This window comes from Papio anubis, chromosome 19 (assembly GCF_008728515.1).
Source record: "Papio anubis isolate 15944 chromosome 19, Panubis1.0, whole genome shotgun sequence".
Classification (NCBI taxonomy): domain Eukaryota; kingdom Metazoa; phylum Chordata; class Mammalia; order Primates; family Cercopithecidae; genus Papio; species Papio anubis.
The window spans coordinates 18641060-18665084 of NC_044994.1; the positions used below are offsets into that span (position 1 = coordinate 18641060).

Genomic DNA, 24025 nt, shown 5'->3' on the forward strand with positions numbered 1-24025 from the left:
CACTTGCACTTTAGGGTCCTTGCTGAACTCTTCAGTTTTCTCTCTTACCACTTCCCTATCCTCTCTAGGTTACAAGCCCATGAACTTTCCTTTCTAGAATATTCTGGAATGTTCCATGTTCTTTCCTGTATCAGGGCCTTTGCTCATGTACATTTCTGTCTACCATGTCTCTTAGTCCAAAATCCTTCTCTTTGTTGCTCTCTCTGCACCCCCAGAAGTTAAAACAGAGTAAATCCCAAAGGAAAAGGAGACCCAAGAGAAACTAACCAGTTGACAAAAAGTACCAAGAGAGAAAAACAGGTAAGTTCATCTCCATTTATTAACTGTACTTTGTCCTCTCAGACCACATTCTTTAAATTTAAAATAAAATGCAACCCAAGGAGGTTGTGCCTAACAGAATACAAATTTCCAAATGATATTAAATAACTCTGAGAACACTGATTTTAATTTCTGCAGTTGTGAATGATCAAAAAGACAAATGGGATCCATGACCAAATCCCATAAAAGTAAAAAGTAAAACAGGATTAGTGACAATAGTCACTGACATTTCCTAACAGAGGAATGCTATGTCCTAATAGTGACAGAATTAAACTAGGAAAGCGAGAAGAGGTGCTAAACATAAACAACATCAACAAAACCCCAAGGTGGATGGCTAGACCTACAGACAAGGATCCACGCCTGTCTCTGGCCCTTCTCTTCTGTAGAAAGGGTGCTTACTTACAAATCAGAGTCTCCCAAGGCAATGGAAATGGAAGACTAAACGGATTCATGCCCTGGGTTGATATTTATTCCCTTAGGATTTCAAAGCAGTATGTCTAGAGTTCTTTTTACTCTTTTCCCTACACCCAAATTTTAACATGGACCCCCTCAAGTTGGAGTTCTTTCCCTAAGAACTTCTCAATTTTGCCCTGTCAACCCTACACTTTGAGTAAATATATATTAGGTGATTCTGAACCTCTATAAAATAGTTTATCTTTGTTGTATTTCCAAGGATTTAGAGGTTGAGCCAGGGGAAGACAAAAGAGATATGAGGGTTAAGGGGAAAGGAAAAAAAGAAAGAAAAGAAGAGTAGGCTTGAGGTAAAAGGAAAAGGACATCCATATAGACCCAAAACACAGAAGAGGCTGAAAGTCCAGATTTGGTGACTTTGGGGCAAGTCCATCTTGGTCCTACCCCTCCCTCATGCACAGAGGGCACAACCTACCAAACCAGACCCACGCCTCACTAGGACAGCAGTATTACTACCACGACCACAGCTAATTTGGCTAGTGATTTATTTTGGGTGTATGTGATACCTACTATGTGCTAAGAAATCAACAGAGAACAAATTAAAATTGGAACATACGTGGTAGAGCACTTGACTTAACCTTCAGGGCACTGTCTTAATCGTCTGATCCTGCAGAGAACAGCACAGTGCCAGGCACACAGTAGGTGTGTAAAACTATTTAAGGGATGATGTGGGGTTTTTTCTTCATGTGCTATTGGAAGAGCTTTTTATTTCTAACCTTCACAGCTAAGGAATTTGTTTTCATCTTTTCAAATAAGGGTAAAATACTTAGATTCTTTCTGTTCAAGGCAAAGAGGGCAAAGATTATCAAGTAACCTTAAAATGTTACTATAACATATTTTTATTAATTTCTACAAGTACTTTCAGTACTGAGTATGTACCAACCACTGTGGCAGGCATGGGGAATAGGGCAGTGAGCAACACAGACCATGTCCCTGCCCTTGAGGAATAGACTTTATTTATTTAAAGAGTAAAAGGAATTAAAATCATGAAAATATTATTTCTCACTCTTAAAAACGTATAACCATTATTTTTTTGGAGGACTACTCTGATTATGGCAAATAAAAAATAAAATAGGGAGGCCAGGCATGGTGGCTCACACCTGTAATCCTGGCACTTGGGAGGCTGAAGCAGGAGGACCCCTTGAACCCAGTAGTTTGAGACCAGCCTGGGCAACATAGGGAGACTGTGTCTCTATTAAAATAAAATAACCCAAAATCAATTGGAAAATTTCAACCACAGGTTGAAATACTTTAAGTCAAATACATACACATTACATTAAATCAAATATTGTAAAAAAGAAGTATGTGTATATATCCTTAAAACATATAAATCCTAACCAAAAATGATAGCATCGTAAGGTATACCAAAGTATATTCAACTTTAAAAAGCTTGACCCAGTATCAAAATTCGTATCAAGAACAAATGGGAGCTATAAAAACAGAATTTCCCTCAGTGTACTTAAACTTTGATGTAATTTAGAAGCGTTTGATTTGCAGACATTTTTTTGCCAGGATAGAATCATAGGTTCTTAGGGTGGAAAGAGATTCTAAATATCACCTGACCAGGTATTCCTGGATCCTAGCTGCCCTATTCAGAAGGGCTCTTCCTAAATTTGTTTGGTGAGGTCACCCATTGACAGCAAGTAGGAGGATCAGGATACAGTTTAGCTGTGAACAGCAGCCTCCTGAGCTGATCTCATTCTCCAAAGCTAATCCCACGATTCTTTAGTATCACAAATATGGATGAAGCATTTCACAAACAAGTGCTTACCTTTCTTAACAGTTTCTTTTGATTCCATCAATAATACCTTAGCTGCTTTCTTTTATAAGAATGAGGGAGAAAGGCCTGATTTCTTGACAGACCTATCTGGAGAGCGGCAGTTGGAAGGAAAGTGTGTATCCCAGAGAACAAAGATCTTAGCCCTTGAGTGATTCATTCAGATTTTGAGTGGTATGCCAGGATGAGGACGGGCTGAATAAGGCAGGATGTAATCCCACCATAAAGGCTACACATAACCTAACAAGTGAGGAGAGGCGGCTTTGTCAAGAAGGAAAGAGATTCTGAGTCTTTGAGTCAGGATCAATTCCTTTTTTATTCTTTTTTTTTGAGACAGGACCTTGCTCTGTTGCCCAAGCTGGAAGGCAGTGGCATGATCATAGCTCACTGCAGCCTTAAACTCCTGGGCTGAAGAGATCCTCCTGCCTCCAGAGCCGCTGGGACTACAGACATGCACTCCCACAACTGGCTAATTGTTTAATTTTTTGTAGAGATGGGGTCTCATTATGTTGCCCAGGCTGGTCTCAAACTCATGGCCTCAAGCGATCCTCTAGCCTCAGCTTCCCAAAGTGCTGGGGTTACAGGTGTGAGTCATGGCTCCCTGCTGATCACTTCCTGCCTCTAGGCCGGAATCTGCTACTCACCTTCTCTGGGCCTCCATCTCACCTGTGATGTCTACCCTACCTAACAACGGGTTGAGGTGGTCAGAGAAGGTTGGCTCTGGGTTTATGCAGTGCCTTATTGTGATTATGTTGGCATGAGTGGTCAGTGTAGCCGGCTTCTGTGGGGGTGTGACCCAACTGATGGGGAAAAAGATGACACATTAGGAGGAGGAATCCTGGGGACTAGAGTAGTTGCTCAGTTACTTCCATCTATATTAAGCATGGTTTTATGAGTTTTCCTGTCTTTCCCACTTGACTGTCAAGTCCATGGGAAACAAGACCTTCAGTGCCTTGTTCTTTATTGTGTACTCAGTGATCAGTGAAGCTGGTGCTCAATAAATGTTTGTTAAGTGAATAGAACAAGTGAAAGACCTGGGATCCAGTCCTAGGTTTGCCATTGACCACCTCCTTCCTGGAGCAGGTCACTTAAGCTCTGTAACCTGAGTTGCTATGAGGATCATACGGAATAGAGAACCTTGAGTATGATGTTAGTTGTTGGGTTGATTGTAGGAACAGATTCTTCAGGAATGAGATATGTGGTAGCCCTCTTACCAAGCAAAGCATTGAAGGCTAATAATCTAACTGCGATTCACACTTTATGGTGCAGATAATGTTTGCTGACTTTATTTCTAAACAAGCTAGTATAAACTAAATTACGACTAAAATGTGAATTATTTGATTGTTTTTGTCAACTGAGCAAGTATTTTATTTCAGTCAAGTAGGAAAAGGGGGCTAAGAGAATGACTTAATTTGTCTCAAATGAGCACTTTATTACAAAGAGTGCTACTGTTCTATGTAATACATTGCCAGAAAGTTTCATATTCTTTATTGTATTTCGATGAGATCTTTTCTAGCTAAGTGGCCATAAGAATTTTTTTTCTTTGTTTCCTCTGTAGCCCAGGCTGCAGTGCAGTGGCACAATCTTGACTCTCTGCAACTTCCACCTCCCAGGCTCAAGCAATCCTCCCACCGCAGCCTCCAAGTAGCTGGGACTACAGGCATGTGCCACCCTGCTGAGCTAATGTTCATATTTTTTGTAGAGATGGGGTTTCACCATATTGCCCAGGCTGGTTTTGAACTCTTTGAGATCAAGTGATCTGCCTGCCTCAGCCTCCCAGAGTGCTGGGATTACAGGTGTGAGCCACCACTCCTGGCCTTTGAGAATATTTTACAGCTATAATTAAAAAAAAAAAAAAAAAAAAAAAAAGCAAGCCATGGAATTTGCAATTTATCATCTGATTGTGTTAGATTTTAATAATAAAAGTGTAAGAGTAGCCTAGCTCCATATTCTAGATGATGAAGATATTTCTTTATTGAAACACATTTGGAATATGGTTTACTGGTATCACAACATTCTAATGAAAATTATAAATAAAAAGTGACTGATCTCTGTAAGTATACTGCTTATAATTAGGAAAAATCAAATTGCATTTTTTATTACGAGATGGATAATCTTATTGAAACCTGAAGATTTCTATTGCCCACACTTGTAATTCATTTTAGTTTTTTATTTATAATCTACTTAAAAATATACATAGAAAATAAAATCTACTTAGTGTTTGTTCAAAATTAATCCTTTAAATATTTTACATAAAGTATATTTAAACTTTTCTCTCTGTGGCATAAAGGAGAGAAAAAAGTTTGTGTTTCATTTTATTTTTATATTTTAGTGAGTCACATAATACCTACCTACACCTATAATTTAATATCCATCTTTCTCTAAGCTTTAGTTTTTCTTATTTGTCTCGATTATCATTATTTTATCCTTGCCAAAGATGTGAGTTCTCCAACTGGTTTCTTTGTACATCTCCACACTTCTGCCTGTGTTTATAAATATTTTGTAATTTTTTTGGACCCTTTGTCTTATCTTTCAAACAGACTACTGAAGATCATCTGTAAATTGTATATAATCTCTCATTTTCCTCTAACCTGTCAATAATCGCTACCCCATAGAATATAGATATATATTTTATACATATGTATTTTAAAGCTATCATTTATTCAGCACTTACTATGGGCTTTCAATACACGTGTATTTGTATTATTCCTATTAAGAAATGTAGTAACCTGCCTAAGATCATTCAGGTCAATGATTCATGTAACTTTAAGCTGGTCCATCCTTTGGTAATTCTACCAGAACCCATACAGAATATGAGTTTTGCTCCAAACCGATGTACCTCTTCCTTTATGACCAGAGGTTCTTTAACCACTTACTTCTCCTACACTTTTTTCTACTGTCTTTTCCTCATTTTCCTTTTTACTCTCATATCACCGAAGTGTTCTTTATCTCTTGTGTTATCTGTTGTCACCAGCAAAAGACCTATGTGTCTGTGATTTCCACTTCTGAAGGATGTTCTTGTGGTAAGAAGTCAGGTGACTCCAAGACAGTACAATCTTTTCACTCACCTGTTCTGGCTGGGCAAGAGCTCCCTGCCAAGGGCATCATGGAGGGAAAAGCCTGGGGTTGCAGGGGACTGTCATCCTGTGCCAAGAGGTAAACCCTTCCCCCATAAAGTACCTTGGTATTACTAAACATTTTCTATTTCTCAGGCACTTTATAGTCATTTTTATTGGTTCTTTTTACTAGCTCTAACTGCATCAGAACTGCATTCCTTTTCTCTTTTAATTCAGTGCTCTGAATGAAGTGGCAAAGGCTGAGGGCCTTGGGGAGCAAGTCTTCAACTGCCAGACAGTCAGCGAACAGATAAAGAACCACAGAAACACAGGACTGGTCCCAGTGAGTGCCAGACCCCCAGAAGGAGCCAGTCTGCACTGACCCACTGCAGAAATGGCTCCAGGGGGCTTGACTTTGTATTTTTAAAAAAGTCCCCAAGTCAACCTAAGACTGTAGCTTTCCGCCACTGATGTCTCGGGTGTATACTGACATTTGGAAGACTGGGCTGTTCATTTCACCTGAACCCATCATGTTCCCCTTTCTTTTCCTGAGACTCCAAAAACACAAAATCACACTAGGATTCATTCCATTTTCGAAAGACACATCCATCAATACACTTGTGATTTGATGTCCTTTTTATCTTCTCTTTAATACCTAACTGGACCGTATTTATAACTTTATCTATAAGGTACAGCTTTAAAAGTACCACTGTAGAAGTGGCCTGGAGTTGGAACCAGAACTTGAACTTTGTTTTTCGGTAGGTAGGTGAATGCGAAGGTCAGTTTTCCTCATCTGTAGAATGGGTATGCTGAAAGTTCCTATCTTTTCTCTTCAGCTTGCTAATATTCTGTGCATAGATTCACAGGACTTATCACACAGTCAGGGTTTATTCATTTGGTTACTTATTTGCCTCCCCCATGAGACTAAGTGATTCCTCCAAAAAAAAAAAAAGATTTTTTTTCTGTGTCCCCTCAGTCTGTATAGCCCAATACCTGACACTAGGAACTGCCCTACAAAGTCCCTGGAATGAAATCACATACAGGAAAGCCCTTTGCCAACTGTGAGGTACTGTCTACAAGCACCTTAGTGGTTACTCAGAGTGTGGCCCCACAGACCTGAGAGGTGAAGGAAACCACGCTGGGCTCCAAAGCCATACATTTAGTGAGTGGGAGTTGTAATTAACATGTGAACTGACAGGGTACCAGCTCTGGATTTTGTGGGATTATTGTACATACGCTCAATCTTAAAATATGTGGCTTCACAAAAGGGTGAACATTCAGAGTGGCTCATATGTGGTGGAATGTGGCAGCTCACTTGGAATGGGGACACCTAAAATACAAGTGTACTAAGGCTTACCAGAGAAGCCTGCAATGTTACAGCAAAGAAAAGGCTTAAATTTTTTGACAAGGTAATATTTTATTTTTTCCTGGGTTTCCACATTCCCCGTACATGCACTTCAGGTTTAACTGCTTAGTCTTTCAGTTCGCTTAGGCCAGTTTTGGTCCCATTTCTGAGATACTAATACACACCCCTTGCTCTCCAGGGCTGACCTGGGAACACTCACCAATGAGATAAGACTGGATCTCCAGCCAGTCCTTTGGACTTGCCCTAGATATTCCACTGTAGTTTCTCCAGTGTCTTCTCTTAAATATTTCTAAGTTATTCTTTACCTCCAAATTCCTACCTTGCACACAGTAAGTGCTCAATAAATGCTTTCATAAATGAATTTGCTTTTCAGAGTTTTTCTGAATAGCATTCTCTTTCACCTTGCCTTTCTCTCCTTAGATCTTGGCTCACATCCCAAGAGGTGGTTCTAAAAACCCCTCAAGGAAGGAGTTACAGGATGACATGGGATTCTATGACTCCATGATCCTTTTCATAAATTTAAAAAAAAAAAAAACCACGAGACACATTCCTGGAACATTACCACCCCCACCACCTCCATAAAGTGATCCTGAAAAAACAGTAAAATCCAGCATTGTGAACACCCTACCATTAATTATAAAAGACGAACATGTGAAAGAACTCTGGGATGAGCGGAAAAGAAGCTAGCATAATCAGCTTTCTAATGTTCTTGTTACACTTTTATTTAGGTCTGTGTGTTTCTACAGCAACATGTTTCTAAATTGCTACCTCAATGCACTGAAAAATAAACATTCAGCAAGTCTCTTTTTTTCTGGAGTAAAAAGCAACAACAACAATATTTGTTCAAGATGTAAGAAAATATCTAAAATCTATTTAGATATAGTTTTGTCAGAAAGAATATCACAAAATAGAAGCCAATATTCCATATAAACTGGCTTAATACAATATGCTATTCTAAAAAACCCAAAAACCTATTCCATAAGGACTATGCTGGCTGAATACTGTAAGTACTTGAAGGGCAAACTAAATCAGAGGTAATAAATCCCTGCACTGTCACACTAAAAACAAGTTACAAAAGATCATTAACTGGTCAGCAATAATGTATCAAAATACCAACCAATTATCTTAATTCTATAGTCTATTTCAACCGTATATTAGTACACCTCAACTTTAAGTGACATTTCTATTGATTTACATAGTATCCAAGACAGAAGTGAAGTATTAGAAAATTGTAATGCATTTTTGCATTAGGGAAACGTAAACATCATAGCATAAGCTCTAGCCAAATATAGACCCTACTTCTAGAATACTGAAATTAAGAAATTTATGTAGATTATAGCTATAATGACCTTCATAATATTTTAGGAATCCCAGTATAATGACCATTCCCTTCATCTCAAGCCATTCCAAATAAAATTTAATCTCTTTTGAAAAACTGTTGATTTCACTCTGTTCATTGTTGTCTCATTTCATTTGTCAATGTGCTGTAGCCTGGGCAGCAGTTATGCCCATCAGTAGGCTCCCCAAGTCCTAGTGCTAATTTTTTAGCACTAGAAAATTTCCGGCCAGGCATGGTGGCTCACGCCTGTAATCCCAGCACTGTGGGAGGCTGAGGCAGGTGGATCACCTGAGATCAGGAGTTTGAGACTGGCCTGGCCAACATGGTGAAACCCCGTCTCTACTAAAAATACAAAAATTAGCCGGGCATGGTGGCACACGTCTGTAATCCCAGCTACTCAGGTGGCTGAGGCAGGAAAATCACTTGAACCCAGGAGGCGGAGGCTGCAGTGAGCTGAGATCGCACCATTGCACTCCAGCCAGGGAAACAAGAGCAAAGCTCCGTCTCAAAAAAAGAAAAGAAAAGAAAAGAAAAGAAAATTTCTAAGCCTCTGTAAAGAGCAACAGGAAGGGTCTGCAGAACTAAGTTAGAAGAAGGTGTGGAGTTAAATCCCACGTGGGCCACAGAACATACAAATCTTAAGGAAAAGTAGAGGAGAGAAAACAGGCTTTGAGGTAAAGCATCCACACAGATGGGCTTTTTTAGGTTAATTGTGAGAGGGAAGAGGGCCCAGGTAGGCCAGAGTGCCCGAGCCTGCACTGAGATTTCGTATCTCCCAGAAGACCTGCAAAAGTGCTACTGGCCACAGTCTATGGACACCGCAAAAGAAGAAACGGCAGAGGGGCCCCCTGCACAGCACCTGGACAAGCTACTTCCAAGGGCCAAACTGAAGGCTGGTAAAGATCTGCATTTGTTCAAATGTAAAGCATTCTGCACTAAGATAACAAACTGATAGCAAATATTCATATAGTGCTCATGTTTGAAGCACTTTTCAAGCAGTATCTCATTTAACACCCACGCTCCTGTGAGATCAATGTTATCATCATCCCTGTTTGACTGAGGAGGAAACTGAGGCACCCAGCGGTCTGGGCAGAGCTGAGATTTGCTCCAGGGGATGTGGCTCTGGAGTCTGTTCTTAACCACTACGTGATACGGTTTCTCAAATGAGGTTGCTCCAAATCCCAGACTCAGCAAAGGCTGGGGGCCCCACACAGCAAAACGGAAGCATGCCACACACTGGAAATATCATTTTGTGTGTCTCTGCCTACTTATATCATTGCTTTGTAATGCTGTCTTTTAACACGTTCTCTCTTCTTCAGTTGTTCCAGAAAGCATCACAGGTAATAATGTGATTTCATGTTCTATCATCTTCTCTTTATTGGATTCTTTTATTTGAACAGTTGATAAGAATTCTGGAATCAACGGGCCATGGGTTTGAAAGCGCAGACTGTGGAATCTGACAGGCTGGGTTCAAATCCCAGCATAGTTACTTACCAGTTGTTAGGGCTTAAACAACTGAATCAGCATCTATGACCCTTAGCTTGCTTCCTCCTTTACAAAATGAAAATAATAACCATAATTCCTGGGAGGGCTGCATGAGGATTAAATGAGAGACCACATCAGCCAGCGCTCAAGATGTTCAGAGCACATGCACTGCCTAGGAGTCTTTTCAAGTGCAGGGGCTGATTCAGGGGCACAGAGTAGCGGGATTTTTGCATTTCCCACAAGCTCCCAAGTGACGCAGATGCTGCTGGCTGGTGGACTACTTTCAAGTTTTCAGTATGTCTTCATTATTATTAATGTTAATGGTTATATTCTACTCCACAGCTACGGAACCAGTTAGAGATTGTGACAGTTTACATCAGAACTCTCCAACGAATAAATCAAGTTTGTCTCAGCAGACTGCAGTACAACGAGATGGGAGCCTCGTGCCTTATGCCCCTACAGTGCTCCCCACGTTCGCTCCTGCCTGGATCTGGTCTAACAGTCCACTCGCTGACCCGTAACAGCCAGGAATGTGGAAATAATTCACGTTTCTAAGTTAAGTTCCTTAAAACCGCATGTCAAAAACCATAGCAACTTGAAATATCAGAATTAATCCACAGGCACAAGAAACTTATCCTCAATACTTATTTCTCAGATCATGATGAAAATGAAGGATTTTTTCAAATATCAAATTTACATATACGTGTATATATGAAGATATTATCTATGAACATTTTGTCTAAATAGAGGGTGAAGCAGAGAAATACACAAATAGGAAATTCGATTTTAAAGCTATAGGTAGTGTACTTAACTAGTTTGGTCCCTGGCACACCGTGAAAGGGCCCAAATGGGAACCGGTGCTATAAATAATTGCTTCCTTTTTCTTCTTGTGTTAAGACAGAAAGGATGGGGATTGAATGGGGAGATACTAGGCTGAACTGGGTTAAACCGGACTAGGCACATGAAGTAAAACTAGAAATTCATGATCACAAGCTCCCAAACTAGTCCTGACATTTTAATTTGCAACTGAATTACTCACAAAGGAAGCAACATCTGTCTCTGTCATTCCTTAGCATTCCTTTCTGGACTCCTCCTCTTCTCGCCTAGAGGCCTACCACCTAATGCTGTCTTAAATCTGCCAGCCTCTTTGGGCAGCACGTTTTACCTGCCTTCCTCCCAGACTGGATCAAAACCTTCCAGGTTCACTGCCAGTTGGGGGAAAGCAGTACACTTGACTCTTGAATGACAGGGGTTTGAACTGTGCGGGTTCACTTATATGCGGATGTTTTTCAATGAAAGTCACACCAAGTGTGCCTGCCTGTCCTGCTTCCCCTTCTACCTCCTCTGCCTCCTCTGCCTCTGCCACCCCTCAGACAGCAAGATCAACCCCTTCTCTTTCCCCACTTCCTACTCAACCTGAAGACAAGGCGACCTTTATGATGATCCACTTCCACTCAATGAATAGTAAATACATTTTCTCTATCTTATGATTTTCTTGGTAACATTTTCTTTTCTCTAGCTTGCTTTATTGTAAGAATACAGATGATACATAAAACATACAAAATATAGGTTAATCAACTGTTTATGGTATTGGCAAGGCTTCTGGTCAACAGCAAGCTATTACTTAAGTTTTGGGGAAGTCAAAAATTTGTTATAAGCAGCGTTTTGACTGCAGGGGGTTGGCGTCCCTAAGCCCTGAGTTGTTCAATGGTCAACTGTAATTCAGGGTGTGAACGAGTCCAGATACTCCCAGGAAAGGTTTGGATTATGAAGAGGATTTTCAAGTGGCATTGCCTCTTCCCAGTGGAGATGGTGCTGCAGGGTTGGAGGTGCAGAATGGGCTGGTGGAGTGGGGATCACTAAGAAGCCTGAGTCCAGCCTCAGCCCTCTCCCTCCAGGTCTCTCCAATTCCCTCAGCTCTCCCGGGTTACATAAAATGAACTCATCACTAGAGGCCTGCACCATCTTCCCTCTGCCCTGCAGCCCACAGGATTAAAAACAACCAAGGTCCCTGCCTGGAGAAAGAGGAGCTGAATCACACACCTTAGGATCGAGAGGGTCTTCAGAGAAAGGAAATTCTCATTGGGGTTGAAAATGTGAAAAGCTAGCCCAAAGCAAACTGTGTACATGCAGGAGTTGCCTAAAAGCACATGTGATTAAAAACTCCAAAGAAAACGCAGACACTTTTGACTTACGATACCGTAAGATAGCTCCTACCTCCGTTATTGTTGAAAATTCTGTTACCCAAGACTTGGGCAAAATTTATCATATCCACCCCCAACCAAAAAAAAACAAACCCCTGTCTGTCATGAATGAAAGTTTGCTGTCATATGTAAGTGGATCTTTTTTAGGAAGAAAGAAAAGGCTCTGTCAGGTTGCTATATACTATAAGCTAAAAGGTAAGAAGTCTGACTGTAAAGAAAGTGTTGAAAGGAATTTGGAGAATCACTGAAAACCCAGAACACGCCTCATTAGGTTCAGCTTCCTGTAGTGCTAGTGTGGGCACAGCAGGGTCTGTTGTCCAGTTTACGGTCATGGGCATTAGATAACACAACCTCATATTCAGATTGAATCTCTACCCATACCCTTTGCTGTAGTGTATTTCAAAGGACTGAAAAGATCATTTATTTCCGGGCCATCTAGAAGCTCATGCTGTTATAAAGACTCAAAACCACTCACCACCCATGTTCTCTTGGAAGAGAAGGGTAGGCAAATAAAAAGTTTTTAAAAATCTGAAAATCCAAAAGAACTTTATAGAGCCCAAAACTTTAAGAGTTCACCTGTTTCCCCTCTGATGATCATGTAGCAAGCAGAGAATTATTTCAGCTTTAAGGGTACAAGTCCACTAATTGCCCAGCCTCTGTGAATCCCTCTTGAGGGCAAGGACTGAATCCTGCTCCTCTCTGCAGCACTTAGCAAGCAGAAAGATGCTCAGTTAACAGTGGATGAATTGAATTCAGCATCTTAGAGCACTAAAAATGTTAATTAAAGAAGCGTGCCTGTGCAATGTTTCAAATCCTAAAGCTACGTTTTCGTTCATGTTAGTTTATCAAGGTCAATCCATATCCCCCTTTTTTGAACAAATTAATTCATACTACCTTATCCCTTATATAAATTGTCCAAAGAAATCTTTAAAAAGGCAACTTGACTATTGGTACAATGCAATGAATGACAGTTAAGTCAAGAGAAGTAAAATCGGTTCTACAAAGGAAAGTTCTAACACGTGACAGACCTACAGATGACTAGTTTACATTTACGTTCCTAAGATTTTAAAGACACATACTACACCGGAACTCCTGTATCGATTCTGCTTTTGAAATGGCAGGTGAAACACCAAAAGGTGTCTTGAAACTCAAGTTTTATTGGATAACTGAAGTAGCGCTTTGACTGGCCTGGACCCACTTGGGTGAAAAGTTCATCCAAGTGGTCTCACATGTAACTAGTGGTTCCCAGAAAAGAAAGGCTTCTTCCTGCTTGAAAACTACTTAGTAATGACAAGAGGGTGGTCTTTCGGTGACATTTGCTTGGGGAGCCAGATTTTAAAATCAGGATGACACAAAGATTTAAGTTTTAGATGAATGGGGTCTACTTTCTCCCTTGGCAGCAAGTATTTCTTTTTCTATTTCATGGGTCAGCTTGAGTACAGAGTGAACTGACATCAGGTATGAGTTTATATCAATTTAAAATAATACTCCTGAATACTGGTTGCAACATTAATATATGAGTGCATGAAAGAGAATATAAAGGTTCAGATTTCTTTCCCAAAATGACTGCTGCAAAACACTGAGTGCATCACCTTTTAACTGTCTTTATTTTGATCTAGTTTAAACAGGTAAAGAAGCCAAAATTTTGCCAATGAGACTACTTGTCAGGTGGTAAACGATTAATTTATAGATTCCTGTTACAAAAGCCAAAATAGTAGGTGCTCAGTAACTACCTCCTGAATGAAGAAAGTTACGTACTTGTGTACAAGACATTTAGTTTTTCCACCAACTTGAACTTTTCATAAAGGAGAGCAAACATTCTTGCAGCAGAAAAAGGAACATAGCCACAAACTAGTATTAAAAATCAGAAAAACACCCACTCTTTAAAAGGCAGTTAATCTTAATAGCTCCAAATAACCATGGCAAGAAGTCTTGTTACAGTTGCTATACTCCTTTCATGTTTATAAAAATTTGATTCCATCTATAAGAAATAAAGAACATCCCTCCCTCTTAGTCTTCAAATTCAAACTAGGACTTTACCAGTTATTTCAATTAATACATAAAACGCATGCCTTTTTCTATTAAGTAGATACATTAAGTATTCCTTCTTCCTTGCCCCTACAGCACCTGAGTCGATTCCCTGAGCTGTCAGCCTCTGGCTTCTCCTCAAAGGTAAGTTAATGAACAACTAACTGTGTCAGCCTGCTTGCAGCCTCTGCAGTTTCCACCCCACAAACTATAAGGACCAACAGCCCACAGTGAAGACAATAAAACACAAACAGGGGATGTGCACCAGCCCCCACAATCTTTCCACTAACAGATGTCCTCTCTACAGAATTCCTTAAAAGTATTTCTGGAAATAATCTAGGTTAGGGTCAAGCAAGTGCAACTAAAGACACCTTTGTCACAGTTTGCAAACGCTTCACACTTTTGTTTGGCACAGGAGAGAGACATGTCTACAGAAACTGTAGTGACAAAACTATGACATTCAGAATCTAAACTTTATTAGTATTTTTTCCTCTGAGAATGATAAAGAACAAAATTTTTAATCTCTATCATCCCTCTAACCTGAAGTACTGTTCTCTGAGGTAGGAAAAATGCTCTATTTTTATGCAAAGAGGATAGTTATAAGGATGGAAGATACAGTGGTAAGCAGTTTAAAATGGGCTACATGACCTCCACCTGGGAGCTTGCAAACCGTACCAATAACTGAATCATTTTAGATCACAATAGCTATTTGGGGGACAAGGGAACTAAAACTACCCTTTACTTTTAACACAACCATTCAAGAGAATTAAAGAGTGGACCAGTTAAAGCGACCATCACAACCATCGCCATAATTCCTCACTCACCCCAAAAGCCAGATACTTCACGTGAGCAATCACACATTCCATAATCTTTGTTAATCCTTGAATGCATTCATTTTTCAACCAGTCCCATCTATAATATACTTAATAACACCCTCAAAAAGTAAAAAGAGTAAATGCATTTAAAGAAACTGGCTCTTCATCTTTTGAGAAACTTGCAACATTAGTAGAAAGTCAAAACATCAGTGTGTGACCTCTCTGTTATCAAGAAGTCTCTAAGATGGTCAACAGTGGAATTCCGTATGACACTACTTGATGAAGTCCAGTCAGTATTAGGCTAGAGAGCCTATGTTTATGATTAAGTAATAATGACTGAAGCTGGAGCTGCACCGGGCATTTCCTGGGGGTTAATGACCAGCCAGAACAGTTGATAACCCAAAGCAATGCCACAGGCCAGCAACCTCCGCCAGGCATTAAGCCCCAGGAAATGCACTGAACCTCAACCCTTACAGTGATTTTAATACATAAAGAAGGAAAAAGTTTGCTTTCTACTGAGCAATACTTCAATTGCTCAGACTTCATAAGTGAAAAGCTGACTATTAAATATGTGCAAACTGAACAACTTTTTGTAGTGTTTTAACTAACAGGGACTTGGAGCTAAGATCTTGTTTGAGAGTCATAATAATCATATAAGCCACATATGGACACTCAAATCTATATTTAACTTAGGAGTTAACTGACAATAATGCAAGAATAATAAAAGCATCAGTATACAGTCTTTTTGGAGCTGATTTATTTTACTCAGGTAAATAAAAGATAATGACTGAAAGACTGCATTCCTTAGAACAAAACCAAACCAATGAAACAAAACCCTCTTATCTTTTGTGGTTCTTTATGTCACAATTCTATATTACACTGGTGTCAAGAAACCAGCAGACAGATGCCAGTAGACAAACTGTTTCATTGTTATCCCAAGGCCATGCATGCCTTAATAAACTTTCTTAGGCTTTTAACTCTTAATCAGGTGCTCTTCTAAACTAGGGCATTTCAAGGGTGTTTACTGTATCAGAAGAATGTGAACATTTATTTTTTCTTTCCAAGAAAAAGCAAACCCTAAATTCTCCTCCCCATTCTTAAAACTCTAACACAACCTGTCAGAAATGGACTACACACCCGAAGTACAGAAGACACAGAGCCTACAGGTCTTGTGTATTTTAGAGAACTCTGGTGTTTATATTACCACTCACAGCCCCTTTCTCAGTTGGCCTTGAGGCTTGCCCATTAGCTGGTAAACGTTTGAAAGGGTCAGTTTGTCCAGAACTGGAATTTCCACTTTGGAAAAAGCACAGAGGTACCTGACATATGTTCCTGGAGGGCCTGCACTATACCTTCAGACTTGCAAAATTCCTACTTCTGCTTGATGGCAGGCAGGTCACAGTTGTAAAACTTCCAGTGGCTACGCCTGCCTCTGCAGAATAGAGCACAGTGTCCGAAGACTCTGGTTCCTGACTCCTAGAGTGTGTCCCAAAAATGAATATAACTTTACTAATACTCACGAAAATACTACCCTGGGGAAAATAAGGGAAGAAGCATCTAACACTAGAGGCTCCAATCTCGACCCAGAATTTGGCACTGCTTTGACTTAAATAATGTTAGGGTTGAAATAATTTCTTCCTCTTTGATGAGGACAGTGAAGCCAAGAGAAATGAAGTGATTTGTTCATGCTGACTCAGCTGCTGGGTTAGCACTCTTACTCTCATTACCTACTTCATAGGTATTATCTGCCCTCTAGGATGAGCTCCATGGGGCTAGAGGGAGACAGCAATGTTTCAGTGCCCACAGTGCTGGGCACCACAGGCCCATACACTAATTTGTAGCCTGACTGAAATTGCAGATACCACGTTCCCACCTGAATAATAACTCTAACAAGAGACTTTAGTTTCTGAAAATTGCACCCCACACGGCCACTTTACATTCGACTACATGTTACAGTATAAACTGGCACTCAACTGCCTGGCTCTCCACTTTCCACCCCTTTTCTTAAAAAAAAAAAAAAAAAAAGGAAAGAAAAAGGAAAAAAAAGCTACAGGAAGTGGGATTGGCACGTTTTCTTTTCAATAATTTATAGCTGTTTTTCTACCTTCCAAAGTCATGGCGAATATGTAATAGTCTTTTAAGGGATACTTGATTCAAATATGTCTTAAGCAACTGCTTCCTTTGCATTTACAGCGTTCTCGCACTCTTTGCCTTATAAAACTCAACACATTCAATGAAGAGCGGCTGCAAGAGTGAGCTAATCCTTTTGTTCTGCGAACTTTGAAGTTTTTCGCCTTACTGCACAGAAGTGATTTGTTACGTAGCATGCCCTCTCTCACATTTTTTAAGGTTAGGTGTAAAGTTTCCCAAAAAGCACCAAGAGAGTTAACTTCTAAGGGTGAAACCAAATCCCATTCAGTACATTGCCTACTTTTTAAAACTTCCCCCCTGCCCAGAGCTGCATTAGCACAAAAGTTAGTCCCGAAGTTGTACCAAAGAAACATTTCATGCATAGAGTTTGGTTTGGTTACCTGGGTGGGGGAAACAATAGCAGGTGAAACTACTGTGGGAGAATTGGTGCTTCTGTGCCCATTGGCTTCTGGAAGAAGAGGCAGGGGGTCGTGTTTCACGGAAACCACCACCACCGCATCCACAGGCTCCGAGGGGCGGATACAAAGTCTTTTGGGGGAAGAGGGGCCGCAGATTTCCCCCGACCCGAACACCGACTCGTACAGGGCGCGCTTGGGCGCAGCCTCGGATTTCACGTCGGGCCCGACCTGGCTGTCTTTGGGGAGGATGTAAGTGTTCCCCAGCGAGGGCGGCTGGGGGCGGTGGTGGTGGGAGGGATGGGTGGGGGGGTGGTGGGAGTGGTGCCGTGCCGCCCCGTTCAGAGCCTCGGCGTAGCAGCCCTGCGGGGCGGGCGAGCCCAGCTTGGTACCAATGCCCGCGATGCTGTTGAGCGTGGCGATGGAGACGGCGCCGATGCAGTGGTTGGTGTAGGTCTTGGAGAGCTTAGCCGCCTTGGACAGCATCTGCATCCTAGTGCCTAGCAAGTTCTTGCCGATGGCTTTGTTCTCGTACCAGGTCACATCGCCCTCGCTGCAGTGGTCCCGGGGCCGCTGGAAGAACGCCTTACAGAGAGGGTTGCGTTTCGACAGGTACTTGACGAAGCTGGCGTAGGGGCAGAACTCGGTGCCCGTCTCATACATGCGGGGCAAGTTCTCCTCGTCGCTGCTCTCGGCGCGCTTCTTGCTCCACGACGACGAGCGCGACTTGTGGTAGGGCCCGAGGGACTTGAAGTAGACGAACTTGCGACCGTCCTCGTCCATGGCCAGCCCAAAAGAGTCCTCCTCCAACTCACGCTGGTTCTCGCGGCCGCGGGTACAGAAGTACATGCACGTCTCGAACCAGACCTTGTTGAGCAGCCCGAAGGGCGTGTTGGTGCTGAAGACGCTGGAGGTGTACAGCTTGCGCAGGTCGGCGCGCGTGATGGCTTGCTTCTGCACCACCGGTCCGGCGCCCTGCTCCTCGAGCTTGCGGATGACCGCGGCCAGCGTCAGGTTCGCGCTGCGCAGCTCGGGATCCTTGGTGAGGTCGAGCGTGCGGCAGTACGGGGGCTCATTGAGGTAGCGGTTGAGGGAGCTGCGGATGCTGATGAGCGACGACTTGCTGTAGAGCTGGCCGCTCTTGGAGCGGGCCTCGGCATAGAAGGAGCGCAGCACGCGGCACAGCGCCCCCTTGTCCATGGTCTCGAAGTCCGGGCTCTGCGCCTTCTCGCTCAGGTACTCCCGGAAGATGCGCACGGCGTAGCGGGTGGCCAGCCGGGTGTTCTCGCTCAGCCGGGCCCGCTCGGGGCGCTGCAGCACGTCGGGGTCCAGCTCGGCGCCGTCCCCGGGCGGCCCGCCGCGGGCCCGGGGCGCCAGCAGTCGCGGCGGCGCCTCGGGCTCCAGCGCTGCGCTCTGGTCCATATTGATCATATGGACCGGCTCGGGCTCCAGCTCCTCCCCGGCCGAGTCCTCGGGCTCCAGGGGCTCGTCCCAGTCCAGCCCCATCTCCTCCTCTTCCTCCTCCTCCTCGTCCTCCTCCAGCCCCCCACCTCCGTCCTCCTCCTCCTCCTCGTCCCCCGTTATCTGCACCTCCTGGATCTCGTCCTCCTCCTCCTCTTCCTCCTCCTCCTCGCCCGCGCTGCAGTAGTGCGGACGGCCGTGGCGGCGGCCGCGGCCCCCCGCGCCGCGCTCGCCCTCGCCCCGCTCCCCATTGTTCTCGGCGGCGGCGGCGGCGGCGCTGGCGCTGCCGCCCGCGCTGGTGTTACAGTCCCCGCTGCCAGGCATTCTCGCCATATTGCCGTCTCTCTGCCAGTCCTCGGGCAGGGCGCATGCGCTATATTGGACCGCAGCGCTGAGAGCTTTTGTGTTTAATGACCTTCAGCTACCGGGAGGCAAAGCCGGGCTCTTAAAGGAGCCGCGCTCCAATTGTCATTCCCGAGCGCAGCTCCGGAGGGGCAGCGGCGCGCAGGGGATGGAGGGGAGGGGGGAGGGGGGGACAAGTTAGACGGGAGAGATAGGGTAAAGGACGGAGGCTGACCAGACCTTCTTCCTCCCCCACCCGGCTCCCACTTCTAAGAAAACTTTGAAGGAAAAAAAAGGAAAGGGAGGGAGAGCTGTCGGTGGGGGCGAAACACTCCCAACTTACCCTCTGGCGGAGAATTGCGCGGGCCCGGGCAGGAGAGAGGGAGGGCCGGCGGGAGGGCGGGATGGTCTCGTTTCTCTAAGTAATGCCCGAGGAGCAGTGCCCCTTCCACTGCCCCCTCATTGCCCCCCGGAGCCGGGGGGTCGGGGCGGCGGCTGCGCCGGGCGGGCCACGGGTGCTGCCGCGGGAAACCCGTGTCTGGGGCCGCCCGGAGCGGAGCGGAGCAGGCAGGTTAATGAGCAGGGTGGAGGAGGCACGGCGAGGCCCCGCACCCTCTCGGCGCCCGCGGCCAGGGCGCAGCGGGCGAGGCTTGGGAGCGGGATGGGGCTGGCGGCGGCGGCGGCTCCCCCACCTACTTGCTGGCGGCGGGGCGCGGGGGCCTGGGGCCAGCCGCGCGGCTCCCAACTCCCTTTCCGACTCTTGCAAAGGAGCGAAACACGCCCCACGTCAGCCTCATCCCTTTCGACTTTTCCAACAGCCACATTTAAGCTGTCATTAAAGACCTGGGGCGCTCCCCGTAGGTCTGGGGCAAGTCCGCGCCGGTCCAGCCAGCCCCGGGAAGGAGCGAGCGAGAGAAGACTGGGAGGGGCCGGTGGGAGGGGAGACGAGGGAACAGGCGCTCGGGACCCCAGGGGCCCCAGGGACCCTTCCGCACCCGCCCAGGGCGCCGCCCTCCCTGCCCCCGGGCAAAGTGACACAACTCCCTCGGGCGAGGCGCTCCACCAGGCTGGAGCTAAAGTCTCCCTAAGGCCCGTCGGGCAGACGGAAAAAGCGAACTTGGGTCTCGGCCGACCCCGCCACCGCCACAATTCGGCAATTCAGAGCCGGAGCGCACTCTCACTCAAAGTTTGCCAACCGCCATTCGTTCGCCCTCCGGGCTGCGCTGCCTCAGGCGCGCGGGGGCGGGCACCTCGGAAACTGGAAAAGCAGCCAAAGAGCTCGCCGGGTCCCGCTTTCCCATAGGAGACACTGCCCCACTTCCAGCCAAACGCCCGCCCCCGGCGCGCCCAGGCTCCGGGCGCGTCCTTGCGTCGCCGCCTCCCGCTCTCCCGGCCCAGGGGCAGCGTTCCAGAGTCGCCCAGGACCTCGGCTGTTCTCTTAGGAGGCACAGTCCAGGCCACCTTCGGAGCTCGCGCTGCATCCTAACTTTCACCTCCTCCCGCAGCCCGTGTGTCCCCTGGTGCGCGGGCCGACTGCGAGTCCCTGGGGTGAGGGGACTCGAGGGAGTCAGGTCCCCAGCAGCGCGGCCCGGTGCCAGGCCGTCCTCCTGGGAGACAGCCTCGCCTGCTCCTCGGGTGCCCTCGAATTTGCCTCCAAGTCCAAATTCTCGGCAGTTAGGCTGTGAGAATCTTGTCAACTGCCTGTTCCCCCCTTCCCTGGCCCTCCTGTCTTGCTCTCAAGGGATACATTTTACGCATCAATTGAAACCCATCCATCAATTTGTATTTTTTTTTTTTTTAAGAAAGAAAGAAAGACCAGGTCTCAGGGCCGCGTGGGCTTCTGAGTGGGAGTTGACGATGTCTTTTTCTGCAGCGAACGCTGCTGGTCATCCGCGTGCCTCCCCGGCCCTGGACGCCACCCGAGCTTTGGGGAAACCGCGCCAGGTGTGAAACAAGTTAGAGCAAGTCCCTGCCTCGCGGGCCGCCTCTGGCTCCTTAGGGAAACACACACACACACACACACACACACACACACACACACACCCCACACTCTCATCCGCCCTGCTCTCGGCGGAGAACCGTCCGGGAATCGTCCCCGAGGTGCGGTCCGAGAGGTGGCCGGCTTTGTTCACAATGCACTGCCCTCCCCACCCGCCCTGGACACGTGCAGAAAGGCGTGTTCGTTTCTCCGAGGCTGCGGTGGGAAGCTAAGTTAGTTGCACACTCGGACCCGCACACAGTGAGCTGGCACACACTAGTCACACACGGCTACTTCCAGAGGGCTGGCCCTTTGTCCTGGGATGCTCCCAGGTTTTCGGGCCGCGGTGCGGAGAACTCAGGTGGGTGCCCGGCAAGTTACCTACCAGGGGCTGGTCCCCCGCGGCCCTTGCCATAAGCGCAGGGACCCGGGGGCCGCGCTGGCTCCGGCTGTGCTCGTGGCTTGGCCGGGGACACAGACCCACGCTCCACCCTGGGAGCGGAGCCCCCCTCAGGTCTCCCCACCTCTGCGGGCGGCGGGGTCCACCCCCGCTCCCACCAGCTCCCCTCCCTACTGGGCGAGCTGCTTTGAATTGCTCGCAGTTTGCCGGAGGCGGTGTGCTGGGTTGGACGCTCCGGGAAACAAAGCAACCCAAAACAGCTCCCAGTTGACGTCAACTTATTTCCAGAAAAGAAAATAGTTTTGTGCTCCCAGGACAAAATACCCCCCAGGGCAGGTCTCTACTGGCAAAAGTCAGAGGAAAGAAAACCCCAAGCGCAAATAACTTTTTAACGGACTTGGAAAAGCAGCAGTTTGGGGTGCTGCTTGGACAGTTTGCAAACAACGGGCAGGACCCGCGCTTAAATTCGATATGAAAAACGCACCTTGGAAAGTATGCCTTGGCCTGATTACCGGGCAACTGTGGATCTGCTTCGTTGCACCAGCTCCGGAAAGGCTACCAAAATGATTTGCCCGTAGGATACTTCATTAAATACTGGAAAAGAAGACGTCTTTGGGCTACTATCTGTAGGAGTGATGGGAAGAACACCCAGAAAAACAGATATGAACCCTGCTTCCCCTTGACCAAAAAAAAAAAAAAAAGAAAGAAAGAAAAAAAAAAGTTGCTTAATTTTTAAAACCCAATAACACAAAATTACAGTGCAGTTCATAAAGTAGTTCAATTCCAAGTTTAATAAATGATCCCTTAAAAACATCCTGTGGTTCCATACAACTCAATTCCAAAATGAAAGAATCAAAAAAGCTTTCTTCTTATTATTTCTGTAGAGGCAATATTGGTTGTCGTTCTGCCTATCAGCCAGCATTGGATTCCTCTACTTGACCTCTGCATATCATGAAGTCCATTGACTACCACCTTGACAATCGAAGCTGCCGGTCACCCCTTTGAAAGGATGCTTTATTTCTTGTGCAGGATACGTGACTTCTTTATAATCCCAGCACTATAGGGAACATTTATTGCAATTATTTAACTGTCAGAACTCTTTAAACTATGGTATGATGTTTACGACTTTTAACAAGATTCTCCATCTTTTGCTGGTGGGGTTGGGGAGGTCTCCTTGTATATTTGTGCTTCTCCACTTCTCAGAATACTTGAAAATAGTGAAACGGTTATTTCGGGATGAAAAACTCCAAATGTTTCCCCCTTGATTCATAACCCAACTACTTCCATTTCAGGCTAACATTTTATGAAAGGTTATACTATACAGAATCATATTCAGCTCTTCCTCCTTTTTGCTTCCAGTCTTCTGAGTATCATCCCTGTTAATATACTGGATATAGTTGCTTTTTATCTGCCTGTTTCCTCTCTACTAAAGCAACACACACCCTTGTAGTTTCAGTCTGGTGCCTGGGGACATGGTGAGCACTTGTCATTTATATTGAATGAAGAGAATCTGTGTTTGGTTAAATCTTACATTTTGCAGGGAAGTTTTTGTGAAAAATTAAAAATAACATGAATCTGAAGTTCTATATTAAAAACCAGGACAAATAGTAACTACAAGGCAACATTATTGTTTGCAAGTTAAAATGAATTGAATGGCTGCTTTGAATGAATATTCCCTTATCATTAATTCTCTCTCCAGTGGAACATGCTTTAGAAAGTTATTGCAGAAGTAGAATGAGGGACCCTTTTCTCTCAGCAGAGTTAATGTTGCCTGTTCTGAAGGCAGATCTGGGGAATGGAAGTGTCTCTATTAAGAGAGGTGGGCTGGGGAGGATTTAAATTGTTAAATTTGAGGAATTTTGTGGGCTCTTGAGAGCAGAGGCCAGAAAAAGCATTTAGTTCATCATTTTAAAGACACAAATTAAAAGAGAACGCCATACTCTCTTGATGTAATTACTAAAAGATTCATAAAGGGCTTTCAAGACTAAATATGAATTCAAATTGAAACTATTTTGGTATATCTTGGTTTTAGAGGTTTTTTGTTTTGTTTTGTTTTGTTTCTTTCGAGACAGGGTCTTATTCTTTTCACTCAGGCTGGAGTGCAGTGGCGTGATTATGCCTTACTGCAGCCTCAACCTCCTGGGCTCAAGTGATCCTGCCATCTCATCTTCCTAAGTAGCTGGGACTACAGGCCTGCTCCACCAAGCCTTCCTAATTTTTGTATTTTTTGTAGAGATAAGTTTCCCCATGTTGCCCATGTTGATCTTGAGCTCCTGGGCTCAAGTGAGCCACCACTCATGTCTCAGAGTTTAGCTATTAATTCTGTTGAATTCAATTGAGGATCATCTTGAGTAATGTTTTTTGAACTCAGATGAAGATCGAACCCATGTAATCTAAGTTGACAAAGTGCAAGAAAAGAAAAATAGCTCCACAGGAGTA

At 44.8% G+C, this 24025-nt stretch overlaps 1 protein-coding gene across 3 annotated transcripts in view; it reads right to left on the bottom strand.

Annotated features, from left to right (window-relative positions):
• The window catches only part of KCTD1 (potassium channel tetramerization domain containing 1), a 200189-nt gene that overhangs the window by 76051 nt on the left and 100113 nt on the right, over positions 1-24025 (bottom strand). Inside the window, exon 1 of one of the 3 annotated variants that reach the window (XM_031658940.1) lies at positions 19552-20096. The exons of 1 other annotated variant lie outside the window; for it this stretch is intronic. Coding sequence is in view for 1 of the 2 variants with exons in the window: in XM_009192558.4 (XP_009190822.3) it covers positions 17391-19199 (1809 nt within the window). In the remaining variant the exon portion in view is untranslated. One more of the 3 variants, XM_009192558.4, reaches the window with a different exon arrangement.